Consider the following 13,149-nt stretch of genomic DNA (forward strand, 5'->3'; position numbering starts at 1 on the left):
GGATCTTTGCTCTTCTCGTGTCTCTTCGTTGTGGTGGTCAGTCATTGCTTTGGTATGAGGGCAAGACAGTGTCATGGTAGAAACATGTCACAGAGGCGGATTGTTTGTACGGAGTATTCTAGCATTATTGGGCATACTCGAACTATCTGTAGCTGAACTAATTTGTATGTCTGTACTCTATAGTAGTACAGATTTGAGAGATCTGATAGATGGTTTGCCGCAATTCTACGTAGAAAACAATAGTTGATGTCACATTCACGTGACCAAGATCGCGGGTGAAGTCAAACCCAACGCGTCTTCAGCGCAGCAGTGCCAGGTTTCATCCTCGTTCCCCAGTTTCTCTCGATCCCATTCTTTTCGCAAGCGCATGATACCCTTCGTCTACAGCTAAGCTATATTTTCTTCAAACTCCAAAGCGCAGGTTTCGAAACCTCCCTCTCGCTCCTTGCCGTCCTGCGCAAGCGCTCAACAACACCAACATTCCTCTCACCACCGTCACCGACAGACCACCGAAATGGCCACCGATTACAGCAAAAAGACCAACGCGGAACTCGTCGAGATTCTCAAATCCCGAAACCTTACCCACACTGGCAAGAAGGCAGAGCTAGTCGCTCGTATCCAGGAGGATGACACCAAGAACAACGGTGGCGAGCCAGCTCCCGCCGCGCCCGCCGCGAAAACCGATGTTGCTGACGATGTGATCGACTGGGAAGACGACGATGTCCCGGTTGAAGGTACTACGAAACCATCTACGGAAGCCGGTGCTGCGGCAATCGCGGCCGGCGGTAAGGGCCAGGTGTCCAACCCGGCTGCCGTTCCGAACCAGAAACTTGATACCGATCCTGCTGCAACCGATGACCTTAAGGTTGAGGCTGCTGGCGGGGAGGCTGGAAAGGATGCTGCGCCCGAGCAGGAGACTGAGGGGGCTGCCGCCCCGGCTGGGGAGGAGGGCGCGCCCGATGCTGCTCAGGAAGAGAAGCCTGCGCCCAACTTTGCCAAGGGTCTGCCTATTACGGAGTTGGAGGAGGAGTTGAGGAAGCGCAAGGCTCGTGCTGAAAAGTTCGGAATTACTGAGGACTCTCAAGCTGCTATCGCGCAGGCTGAGCAGAACATTGAGAGAGCTAAGCGTTTTGGAACCGGCGCGGACGCCAATGCTAGTGTTGGTGTCAAGGGGCTGGATGAAGCTCTTCCGCAAGAGAAGACCCGCAAGAGAGGCCGGAACGAGGAACAAGGTGGTCGTGGTGGTAAACGACGTAACTTTGGCGGGAGGGGGGGGAATCGCCCCCGTCGGGGTGGCCAGGGTGGTCAAGGCGGAAACAGGAACAAGACCAGCAACGGCAGCGGCGAGAAACCACAACCGACGCAGATGAGTGAGCAGGATCGCGCGGCCTTGGAGGCAAGAAAGAAGCGATTTGCTGCTGCGACATGATCACGGTTGTATTTGATGCTTGGCACTTAACACCATATTTGTACTTTTCTATCTTTTTGCTGGCGTTCGGGAGATATGCTCGATCTAGGGTCTATTAGATATCAATACTATCGTCATTGGATTCGCTACATATTTAATTGTCCTCCTAAGGCTACATTACATACGTACTTGTTTTTATAGACAGCTCGAAGGCTTTCTCTTTCCAGTTTAGTGCTCACCCCTCGCCGCTTTTTGCTCACTGAGTAGACCTGAGCACGCCCTGAGCGCCCTGAGCTGATCACTGAGCAGGGGTTGAGCAGAGGGGTGAGTAGCCTGAGTAGGGTAACCTCAATTAAATGCACCACGCTAGAGTTTCACCCGCTTCCATTTTTTCTTCTCGTGATTCTATATATATATCCGTCATTGCCCTTTCCCCTCTCGGGGAATTGCGGTCATCTTCCTTCTACCCCACCAGTGAGGCATAAATTCAAATGAAATAGTGTGAGAAAGAAGGGGTTGAGACAGCGTGATGAGCGCACTGCAAACTGTATGCGTAGTATTGACAAGACTAATCGCTGGTGTCCTAAAGTTCGACCACCAGCGCCGCGAAGTGTGTGTGTGTGTTTCTATTTAACGTCGAGGGTCGGGAATTTCCCATATTTCCCAAAGATCGACGGCGCTAGCCATTTATGGATGCACTAAGCTAACCACGGTTAGAATCGGGATTGGAGTGGGAATTTCCCGTTCCCATTACTCCCAACCCGCCTGCCTTATTGTAGCCTTGTGGTTTCGATGCCAAATACACCACGCGTTATATCTATAATCAGCGATTCTCCTGTCCTGAAAAAATATATATAAAAATAAAGTGGGCTCCTCTCTATTTACTGATATTTTTTTAATCTTTTTCTGGTGGCAGGTGCTGCAGTGAAAAATAAAAAATACTTGATACAGGAAATTACGGCTCCGTCACAACGATATATACATATATCTTGGACAAGGTTACTGCGCAACCTATAGATATGGCCGAAAAAGTTCATCAAGGGCATGTTCTAACAGTGGCTATGTTAAGAATAATAATTGAATCCTGAACTCAACACTTGATAATCTAAAATAAGAATCATTGGCAACGTTAATGAATATTACTGAGCTGGTAGTAGCCTCCTAACTCGATGGTTGAGGTTTCCCTGAAGAGGTTCCCCCGGATAATTACATAATCACGACCAACCAATCAAAAATCAGACCCGCACGAGGAACTCATCTAAGTATTGTATTCTGACCATGGTTAAATTAAGTATGTAATAGTATGTATTGGGAAGTTCGGGAACATGAGTTATTCTCATTTCCCACATTTCCCAACCCGACCATTCCCTAGGGGAGTAAACGGGAACTGCGGGAAATCCCAATCTTCCCCTTTCCCGCTACGAAAATTGAGGATTGGTCCCAATTCCCTACCCTATGCGGGATGGGAAGGTTTCGGGAACGGGAAATGCGGGTTGGGAATGATACTCTACGCTGTCCTCTCTGTAGAAAAGTCGGTTTGATTGAATAGGATTGGTTAAACAACATTACATTCTCCACCTTGATATAAGGTCCGTGCATTTTCCTAATACGTACTCTCGCACCCCCCAGGTCTCTGGCCCGAAAAGACCCCTTTTCCTCTCCACCTCCCCGCCATCATCTGAAGAAAGAGCCTATCCAACACCCATATACCGTAAACGGCTGCGGTGGGCCAAGCGTTGTCACAATGGCAGCCAATCCGCCACACTCGACTTTACATGACGGCCAGAGCGAATCTGATCTCGAGTTCGAAAGGTTTGAATACCTGGCCAGTCCTCGTATGTCTGTTCCTAGGCGTGCCAGCGACACCGAAATAGGCCTCCCAAAAACAGATGGTATGACTGTGCATACACAGGACCCGCAAACAGACACTGAAACAAAGCGATCTGGGTTCGATTGGAGCGGCTCCTGGGCATGGGAAATTGGATCTGTTACCCTAGCCGTCGTGGGCGTTGTTCTTTTGGTTGCCTTTCTTTTCAAAATAAACAATACCCCATACGCGAACTGGCAATATACCGTGTCCCCTAATACTGTCGTGTCAATCATCGTCACTATCACCAAAGCCGCACTGCTGGTCTCGGTGTCCTCGTGTCTCGGTCAGCTGAAATGGAACCTATTTCAAAATCCAGCGCCACTATATCAGATGCAGCTTATTGACCAGGCAAGCCGGGGACCCTGGGGATCTTTGGAAGTTTTACTGAGGGGAATATATGGGTCGAGAACAGGAAGTCTGACTTATATTGGGGCATCTCTCACGGTTCTGGCTCTTGCAGTGGATCCATTTGCACAGCAAATTTTGACGTTCCCTCCACGAACCGTTCCTGCACTGAATGCCACTGCATTTACCCAAACCTCACAACAATGGTACTCCATAGAGGGTTCCGATCAAAGTGACGTAGATACTGGGCTCGAGCCGACACTTCTTACTTCAATAATGAGAGGGCTCTTGGAGACATATAGTCCTCTTAGGCCTCAATGCAATGCAAGCTCTTGCAACTTCCCAGAGTTTGTTGCACTGGGGATGTGTAGCAAATGCGAGGATGTCACAGCTCGAACAAAGCAAAAGTGTCACGCGTCAGAAAATTCAATATTCTTGGATGCTATCGCCGAGCCCCTCAGGGCAAGCCCTACGAATTGCAGCTACCAAACCCCGAATAACTTCTCTTTTGATTTTGAAGAATTCCCCCACCCGCGCCTCTCGGGCGACAATATCATATATGGTATAAACCATTGGAGTTTACGTCCAATGGTTATGGACCTAGCTCTTGATATTCGAATCCCAACTTTTGACATTCAGACCCCAATTGGCTCCTTCACTGCGATAAATTATACCACCGAGGTTACCTACGCTATATCCAACGCGACAGCCCTCCCACCAAAGCCATCGGTAACACAATGTGCTGTATACTTTTGCGAGCGACAATACACAGCGAGCTCCTACCTGTCTGGCGACCGAAAAAGTCGTCCAATGCATGTTGGTGATACACAGCAGCTCATTCCTACAGAGGCCCTTGAGGATCCTCTTTTTACCCCAAACCGTCCTGTTCACTTTGCACCCCCGGACGGGTCCGCAACCCTATCAAAGGACTCGTCATACAGCATCGATCTTCGCACATTCGGCCATTTCGCAGATACAATGATGAGCTTTTTCAATAGTACAACTCAATTCGGTGGAGCGGTATCAACATCAACTGTGTTGAAACTGGGAACGATCCTGCGCATGGATAACCTCAACCGATTGCTCGATTCGATGTCCATCAGCGTCACTGATACCTTCCGCATGAATCCCCTTGGTCACAAGATTCCCGGGAAGGCATTTCGAGAGGAGACATTTATTCATGTCCATTGGCCATGGATTATTCTTCCGGTCATTGTTACTCTGGGATCAATTGCCCTGCTTCTGGGAACTGCAATAGGAAGTAAACACCGGAAATCTGTGCTATGGAAGTGTATGGTGCTTCCGTTGTTAACAAGCCATCTCGATACTACACCAGAGAATAGGATTGCGTCTGTGCGCAGCGTGGATGGGATGACTGATATGTCGAAGAAGATGCGCGCTGTAATGGTACATGATGAAGGGCCACTTATATTCAAGGAAAAGTAAACATGTGCCTGCATGCGGCACATAAATGAAGATACGAATGTACGAGCTATTGAGTTAAGCCATCAAGGGATTTATTCTATGTCTTTCCCAATATATGAGTAAGAACAATTCCATGTTTTACTTAGTAACAAAACGACAAACACCACATTTACGAGATATTGTATCTCTTCAGCAAGAAGACATTCTCCAACACTTGGATATATGTAAATATATACAACGCGCTACACATTTCAGTAAACCCTTGGGGGTGAGGGTCACGCGACGCTCATCTTAGTCGCGCATGAGTGATCAGCCAAGACGCCGTTCACTCTTCGTGCTGAACAGAGTTTCCACTAAATGCCAGACTGAGGGTGTTAGTTGGTAGACTCATTTAATAATTATAATTTGCTGTACAGTGCGGCTTCGCTTAGCCGATATAATTCTTCCCTCGATATAATATCGGCTATCTGAGGTTGTCGCAAAGGTGAGGTTCATTGGTTAGTTATCTAAGCCAACTATCTAGTGTGCCTTGGACTTGCGATGCGACAATCTCACTTTCCAGGTCTCGCTCAAGACGCTCAAGAGGCCGAAGAAGAGATGTTCTTGACACACCCTGCCCTTCCATATAAGAAATAAGCAGCCGTACAGCATTCAGAGCATCTGATGGCTTTGGAAGTGGTGCTGGCTCTGGAGAATCATCCTCTTCATCATCATTATGTACACCACCAGTATCCAAAGCCCCTGTAATCAAATGCTCAAGTAAAGTCTCAGATGACAGCTCTGCCTCACTTTCAGTAGTTTCCAATGACTCCTCCATTGAGTTTAGAAAATTTGTGATATCCATGCAGTTTGAAAGGCGGCCAGTCTGCTGTACCTGATTGTAAAGAGGTGATAGATTGGGAGATTCGATTGGAAGCTGCACTGGATTGAGAACAAGTGTGCTTTTATAGGAACAGGCAATGATGGTTGTGCTTAATACATCATGATTCCATGCCCGTACATGTGACGGTCAAATGCTATAGAGCCGGAGGGAGACTTTCTCGGACGTATCATATGTGAAGTATCATATGAGACACATTGGACGTGACAGGTCAACGCCGTGTCTAGATAAATACCCTCTCCTCCCTCTAGATAGATTCCGTTCTCCAGATTCGAGATCCTCGTCGATGGCTACAATAGTTTAGATAGGAACATCGATTCATTATTATCTGCTATTCCGAGCCCGTGACAATTTACACTCTTCGATTCTTCTTCAGCGCTCGAAGCAGCAACAGGGAGAATAGTCTGCAAAACAATGGAAAATGGACAATTCTAGGCAAAATATGAAAATAGGCAGTGGAGGCAGCCGGGAGGTGGGCTTCTACAGCGATTGCAGCATAATTAGGACTGGCAGAAACATTTCAGGTCAAGTCATTTTATGTGTAGGAATTCTTTTCTGGCTGTTTCGTATTAATCCCATATTATCTAACAAGGGTGAAAAATATGCTTGAAGGAGGTGAACACGGGCATAAGAGGGCAAAATGGGAGGAACAGCAACGGGCAAAAAGGTAAGTGAGCTAACAGGGCCTGGCTAAGTGCCAACTGGGCAAAATCATAGAATCGGCAATAAGTGCGTGTTAGAATCCAAAAATTTTATTTCTCAACGAAATGATCGTTCAGTTGATGTACTCATTTTAGCCCCTGAGCACCCTCATAGAAGCGGTGGCATCCGGAAGGGGAAAGTCACGGTCGCTCTAGAAAATCAAGTTCGTATAGGCACATATATACTCCGTAGTATTGACAGCTATTCTCACCATGGTCGACGCCGGCTGAAGGCCGCATTAGCACCAATGCCGGTTCCTGATCAGCTCCGATCTGCAGCACTGCCGACATGGACAGCCTGATCTCTTCTCTCACAAAGAAAGATGTCTTGAATACGGAGTACTCCGTTTCCCACAGACTCCAAAGCCAACAATTCGACACCAACAGGTGACTATACAATCCGTCGGTTTCAAAACTTCCAACGGAGGACCCGAAGCGACTCCATCCCAACAACTTATCTCCCAGCGAGCGAGCGCTATTAACCGCCGACTCCACCGGCAAATATCACAATCACAGGCAGCGCTGTTGCTTTCGCTTTGTGCTGCGCTGCTTCACTCCATTTTCCCCTCTGGCGAATGAATCGCCATTTCCGCCCTGTCGCATTGTTTGCCCATCGTGGCCGTGTCAACCCGGTGGACTGACTCGTTTTCCAATCACCGCCCAGATTCGCCCTGCCGGGTTTACCCTGGGCTTTAGTGGCGGATCAGAAAATTGAAAAAAGCGGGGACCCACGGCTCAGCTCCAGTGTCTGTGGTCAGTCAGTCAGGACTCGGATTGCGCAAAGTACGGAGACGCCGCGCAGGATGCTTTTACTATGTATTCTGTATGTGTGCTTCGTACGAAGTATGGAGGCATGAGACAAACGGAAAAACGGCGCCCGTGAACAGACCTCGATTTGGCCCTGCGGATAGCGTTCCCCGGAACACGGTGGACCGGGGGGTTTCTGTGCAATCGGAGCTTTTGTTTGAGAGTCAAGAATGGTAGGAATGGCTCGGGTCGAACCTTCTCGCCCTCCATAAGGACACCAGGTTAAACGGATGGCAGAGATGAAGGATGGGTTTGGATCTAACACTTTCGGCCGGGTTTTGACAAATCTTGGTATACGAAGTACGGAGTACGGAGTACGGGAGATACGGGATTGTCAAGAGATTTTAGGATGATCGGGTTCGTCCTAGTGGAAAAGCATCTACTCGAATGGTCTAGGCAAGTGCGAGGAAGATGAATATCCAGGGAGTCCACAAAGAAAATTTCAAGGTCCTTTACACTCCGGGAATCATATTCGGTGCTGTGCAGAGTATATGGTGCCCCTAAGGTGACTAAAGCTGCCATCTCGACCCAATAGTAGCCAGCACAGCCAGACGTCTCGAGTCATATGTGATGCTTTTTCTCCATGGTTCACGGAGCTATGATAGGAAATGAATGCGATGAAGAACCTGTCCGTGCACGTGATCGGCCATCATGTGGGATGCGATACTTGGATGGCCATTTCTGCGTAGTCAATTGAAGAGAACAAGAATAACAGAATGACAAATATCAGATACCAGTACTATGGACAGAGAAAAAAGGAAGAGAAGATGAGCCACGACCCGGCATTGGTGTCCGGACCCCCGATGTCGCCGGCATTCGAGAAAGCCCCAACTCAAGACCCGACAAAGTACGGAATCCTGACAGAAAAAGGACCAAGAAAACCACAAAAACAGTACATTTCTTTTTCTTGTAGACTGCTTTTTGACTTTTCTTTTCCTGCTGTGATTCCGGACGAATGAGCGCTCTCATCACGGCGCTTTCTTTTTCAAAACCCGGCGATCGCACCGGAGTCAATTCAATCAGAGCAATCAAATCCCTTAGAGGACGCCCTTCCTCAGTCTTTTTTCTTCAAAATGGAGAAAATCCTGAGCCTAATCGGACGTGACAGGAGGCGATGTTCTGCTGCTTTTCCCCACGCGTTGGCCTTCAAAAGAAGCGCCTCGTGCTGTGCCCGTGCTCTCGTGCTCTCTTTCTCTCTTGTTTACTTGCTTACTCACTAGACAACTGTCACTCTTTTTCTTTCCTTTACTTTCTTTTGCCCTCTTTTTCACTTGTATGCGAGTCAACGTCGTTTGATTCTTTTTATATATACTCTGACGTGTTTGCGGATCGCCACAGTCACTGCCACAGCGTGTGGCGGAGTGGGTGCATACTAAACAACCCTCGTTGTCTTTATACGCCGTAGACCCTTTGGTCAGCTTGGGTTGATTAAAGTTGGAGCTCACTATCTTTTGGGGCTATTGGATTATTTAAAATCGTTTGAACATCGTTGGCTGTGTCCACCGTTTGCCGTACTATACCCTGTTATACCCCACAAGATACCCGCTGAAACCTCCCGGATTTCTCGTTATAATCGCCATCTGATATGGTATAAGGACCTGAGATGACCCAAGAGTGTAAGTGGAACCGTCTTCTGTACGCGCAGAATGCGACACTCATCAAAATACAGAAACCGTGGCGAACACAAGACGGAATGATACCAGGTTCTGACCATCTTACACCCATTGACACTTCTTTTCTTTCCGAATTGGAGCCTGGGATAAACCACACATTCAGACTGCCATGCTGTACAAGTCTGATGGTGGCCGGTTCAGGTCGCGGTATCTCATGTCTCAAACCCGAAAGACATCTTCAATAACAGATTCGGCAAAGAAAACCGATGTCTCGCCCATTTCACCATCTTCAAAGTCGCAGGCGACGGCAAGACAGACTCAGGCAGATCATTCATCGAAAACAAAACGGTCATCGCTTCTTCCCAACGCCGAAGAGGCCCATCCGACCGCAGCATCCAGACAAAGCAGGAGCGATGTCCGGTTATCACTTCTACCACGGCCAGCTGCTCCGAACCAGACCTCTAATGGCTCGCAGGCTGCGAGTCGGACTGCGCAGTTGACCGTCAAGTTCGAGAAGCAGACGCCAGATGAAGACCAACCGCGCAACATGCTCCGTAGGAAGGCTCCGACAATCGGACAACCTAAGAAACCAAATGGCCAAGGACTCGAGAAGTTACGCGTTGTTATTCCGAATACATCTCGCCGGGGCAAATCCATCAATGTGACTCCACATCTATCGGCTCAGGAGGAGGTGACCAAGAACAGCCCTTCCTCGTCCGTTCAGCAGAGTCAAACCGTGAAAGATTCCGAGCCAGCGATCCAAGGCCCCAAGGAGCTGGCAAGTCTCCGGACAACGATTAACACACAGAATCTGCTGCCGCCCACGTTTGCCTTGCATTCCGCGAGCAGTCTTTCCACAAAGTGTTCCGAGTCGCCAGGAATATGGAGTAGGGGTTCAACCCCAACTACTGCGATATCCTCTTGTTCTCCGGGTGTCTTCTACTCCCCTAAGATCGGTAATTCGAGACATTTAAGTCCTTCTGAGACCAGACTTCCCGTATACTCGCCGTTGACGCAGATATCCAGTCCGCTGAGCGAGTCGGACCGGAAATCGATCAGATCTCCCAGTTTGGACAAAGCAACGGCGTCGCTGGCTTCGCTCGTCAATTCAGAACAGGAGGAACCGCCAAAAAGCACGGATTCCCCAAGGTCACATTTATCCCCCAAAAGTGCTCTGCCTCGGAGAACATCGGTTTATTCCAATCTCCCTGTGCGCACGAAAGCAGATACTCAAAAAGACCAACAGGAACCCGGGAAGAACGTTGCAGAAACTCTAAGATCACCAACGGTACCGAGCAAGCTGAAGAACTCTGGATCTGCGCCACCACGACCAACCAGAAACGGGACCGATCAATTAGAGTTGGAGCCATCACCTGTGATCCGGAGCGATTTGCCCCCAAAAATAGTATCTAACCATAAGCGGCGGGAATCTCTGGAAAAGAACTCTACTTCAAAATCCTCGACACATTCCGCCACAGCCTCAACAGATTCGCTTAATACAAGAAGACAGTCCCGAATTCCATCGCAGTCGACATCGCAGGCGATGTCGCAAAAGCTCTCACAAACGTCATCGAAGGAACGATCGGAAAAACAAGATACAAAGAGCCCGACTACTCCATCCTCTGCAACGACCAGGCGGTTCGGTCTTTTCCCCAAGAAACCGAAACCGGAGGCCGATGCACAAGCCTCGGTGCAATACCGACTACCTCGAAAAGGCCCGGTCGCGCGAACAGGCCACGAAGGGTATGGAAGATATGCTCAACGGGATCGGAGAATGAGCACTAGTAGCAACAGCAGTGCTACCAGAACGAGACCCACGAGCACCGCCGAGAACACGCCCAAACCTACCTCGAATCGCAAGGAGAGCTTAAAGAACAGACCAGATTTGGAGTTTGATGACTTTCTGCGAAATCGCTTGGAACCTGTTGTTATTAGTGGCGGTGGTGGTATGGATGGGAGACCGTCGTTGATGCGGACAGAAAGTGAGCAGAGTGTCATGAGTGGTTGCAGTGCGATATCTCCGTCGAATACTGCACAACACGCGCAGGGTGCATATTCGACTGCGTGCTCGACAGATTCTCTGGCTACTTTGTCAGCAACCGCGGGCGATCCGAGCATTAAGCAGAGGACAAATTCCGAAGGTGGTGTCCAGTCTCATGTCCCAATCTCCAGACTCGGGGGCGCATTCCATCGTGCTGCAGCATCGCAACCGTCTTTTTCTCGAACTTCCAGCCAAGCTCGTTCGGAAAAAACGCCAAACCCTCCACAGGAGAAGGGCAGAAAAAAGAGTTTCAGAAGCTTCTTCCAAAGAAGCTATTCCAAGCCGCGCAAAAACTCTACTACTGAGGCACCTCCATCCTCCGCAGCTCAACTCCCCGCACAGGTAACTCCGGTACCAATCAACCGACCCGTTGCGCACTATGCTCTCCTCGATACCGATCCGGACTCCCTAGAAGATGTCATGCACGACATCGAAGACTCGCCACCAACAGACTACGATTATTCAGAACCCGGTCCACCTGTAGAAGTTCCGGCTGCTTTGAATATACGGAAATCAACGTTGCTTCCCTCGCCCCCGAGACTGCAGACTGAACTGAATGCTGGTTGGCAATCTCCGCCAAAGGTGTATATGAACAAAAGTCCTATATCGTGCAACCCTGAACCTGAGGAGAGACCTATGGCCAGACGCCCAAGTCGACTAGCATCCATTGGACGCATCCCGCAGGTGATTTCGAGAGAGGACAGACAACATATACCAGCGGCGCAATCGTTCTCGAGACCTTTCAGTATCGCTGAGGCGCCTTCTTTAGCAGCGCCTATGTTAAGCAATGACTTCCAGGTGCCAACATGCTCCGAGGAGATGGGAAGACGGCCTAGCGAACCAACCAGACTGGGGTTTGACCTTACCCAACCGTTTGGCGACCCTACGTACAGGGGCGTTTTGGATCTTATTTCTGGGCCCTACTCCAATAACGAGTTTCTTCGGTTTTCTCCTGACAAAAAGTCTCCGCTGTCGTTCGAATCTACTCCCGCAGTCACTGCTCCGGCTCCCCATCCTGACGGTGACCTGACCGATGATGAAGTCTGGAAGGAATATGACGACCTTATCGACGATGTTCTGTCGCCAATCAGCCCGAAAACGACTTTGCCCGATTTTGCCACCTCCGATGATGAGGAGAAGCTTGGACTTGCGGCTCTGGCTAGCCAGACACTGCAGAATGAGTTGGACGCTCCTCGTCTTTCGACTCTTTTTGAGCAACCGGCGATTACTCTGAACCGCGCGTCTCAGTCCAGTGATGGTGGCTCCGTACGGCTGCGCCGTTCTAAGATTGCTGCTGCATTGCGTTCTTCGTATGCTCCGTCGTCCCAGCCGTCGTACGGTGATCTCAATGCTGCACAAGAAGAGGGAGCAGGAAAAAGCGAAAAGGACCGTCCGTCATCGCCATCCCTCAAGCCTGTAGAAGAGCAACAAAGCTTCCCTCTCTCCCCGCTTAATCCCTCTCAGAGCTTCGAGGCATGTCGGCAACGGAACACTATTCTGTTCGACATTGCTGAGCGTGACCGTGAGGGCCCAACCGCGCAAACCAACATCCGCTCCGGTTCCCTGATGACAAGCCGCTGGTTATCTTTTGGGCGGGTCCTCTTCAGCCCCGCCCACAATCACGTCAAATCCGGTGAACATGAGCGCATTCTTGTGATTGACGGATTGGGCAATGACGACTGGTCGTTCTATTGCGCGCTGACATATACCAACGCCGATGTGTATAATCTCCATGTTGGTCCGATCCCGGCTGTGTCCTCTCATCCAGCTGCCTGGCAACCGCCTAAGAATCACCATACCGTTCATCATGCAGATCTTGCAGACCGGTTTCCGTTTCCAAAGGGCCACTTTGCAGCGACTGTTCTGCGGTTTCCGGCTGCTTGCTCAGAGAGCGTTCAGGATAATGTCGTTTCTGAATGTAAGCGTGTGCTGCGGGCAGGTGGCTATATGGAAATGAGCATAATGGACCTCGACATGGTGAACATGGGTATTCGCACCCGGAAAGCCGTCCGCGGTCTCAAAGAGCGCACATATGTCGCCGATCCCAGCATCAGCCTCA

The 13,149-nt window shown here is 49.5% G+C and overlaps 5 protein-coding genes across 5 annotated transcripts; 3 read left to right on the forward strand and 2 right to left on the reverse strand.

Moving 5' to 3' along the window:
• The first annotated feature begins 311 nt into the window (after window positions 1-311).
• Window positions 312-1,556, forward strand: EURHEDRAFT_410679 (SAP domain-containing protein). The gene has a single exon (XM_040781418.1). The coding sequence runs from the start codon at window positions 515-517 to the stop codon at window positions 1,427-1,429; it is 915 nt and encodes a 304-aa protein (XP_040640574.1). The 5' UTR covers window positions 312-514; the 3' UTR covers window positions 1,430-1,556.
• A 686-nt stretch (window positions 1,557-2,242) lies between these two features.
• EURHEDRAFT_341529 (uncharacterized protein) lies at window positions 2,243-2,534 on the reverse strand. The gene has a single exon (XM_040778408.1). It carries the CDS (start codon window positions 2,452-2,454, stop codon window positions 2,290-2,292), a length of 165 nt encoding a protein of 54 aa, XP_040640575.1. The 5' UTR covers window positions 2,455-2,534; the 3' UTR covers window positions 2,243-2,289.
• Window positions 2,535-3,096: 562 nt separating this feature from the next.
• Window positions 3,097-5,206, forward strand: EURHEDRAFT_410680 (DUF3176 domain-containing protein). The gene has a single exon (XM_040781419.1). It carries the CDS (start codon window positions 3,153-3,155, stop codon window positions 5,067-5,069), a length of 1,917 nt encoding a protein of 638 aa, XP_040640576.1. The 5' UTR covers window positions 3,097-3,152; the 3' UTR covers window positions 5,070-5,206.
• Window positions 5,207-5,480: 274 nt separating this feature from the next.
• On the reverse strand, window positions 5,481-5,910 carry EURHEDRAFT_410682 (uncharacterized protein; the record flags this gene model as incomplete). Its single annotated transcript, XM_040781420.1, has 1 exon — window positions 5,481-5,910. A coding segment is annotated over exon 1 (311 nt), but the record flags the coding sequence as incomplete, so codon positions are not given.
• Window positions 5,911-6,090: 180 nt separating this feature from the next.
• EURHEDRAFT_410683 (uncharacterized protein) lies at window positions 6,091-6,770 on the forward strand. The gene has a single exon (XM_040781421.1). The coding sequence runs from the start codon at window positions 6,350-6,352 to the stop codon at window positions 6,536-6,538; it is 189 nt and encodes a 62-aa protein (XP_040640578.1). The 5' UTR covers window positions 6,091-6,349; the 3' UTR covers window positions 6,539-6,770.
• The last annotated feature ends 6,379 nt before the right edge of the window (window positions 6,771-13,149 follow it).

This window comes from Aspergillus ruber (genome assembly GCF_000600275.1).
Source record: "Aspergillus ruber CBS 135680 unplaced genomic scaffold scaffold00007, whole genome shotgun sequence".
In the NCBI taxonomy this organism is placed as follows: Eukaryota; Fungi; Ascomycota; class Eurotiomycetes; order Eurotiales; family Aspergillaceae; genus Aspergillus; species Aspergillus ruber.

What these genes read in the sequence shown, in the direction of transcription:
- EURHEDRAFT_410679 (XM_040781418.1), top strand. Translation starts at nt 515, where the DNA reads ATGGCCACCGATTACAGCAAAAAGACCAACGCGGAACTCGTCGAGATT.
- EURHEDRAFT_341529 (XM_040778408.1), bottom strand. Translation starts at nt 2,454, where the DNA reads ATGCCCTTGATGAACTTTTTCGGCCATATCTATAGGTTGCGCAGTAAC.
- EURHEDRAFT_410680 (XM_040781419.1), top strand. Translation starts at nt 3,153, where the DNA reads ATGGCAGCCAATCCGCCACACTCGACTTTACATGACGGCCAGAGCGAA.
- EURHEDRAFT_410683 (XM_040781421.1), top strand. Translation starts at nt 6,350, where the DNA reads ATGGACAATTCTAGGCAAAATATGAAAATAGGCAGTGGAGGCAGCCGG.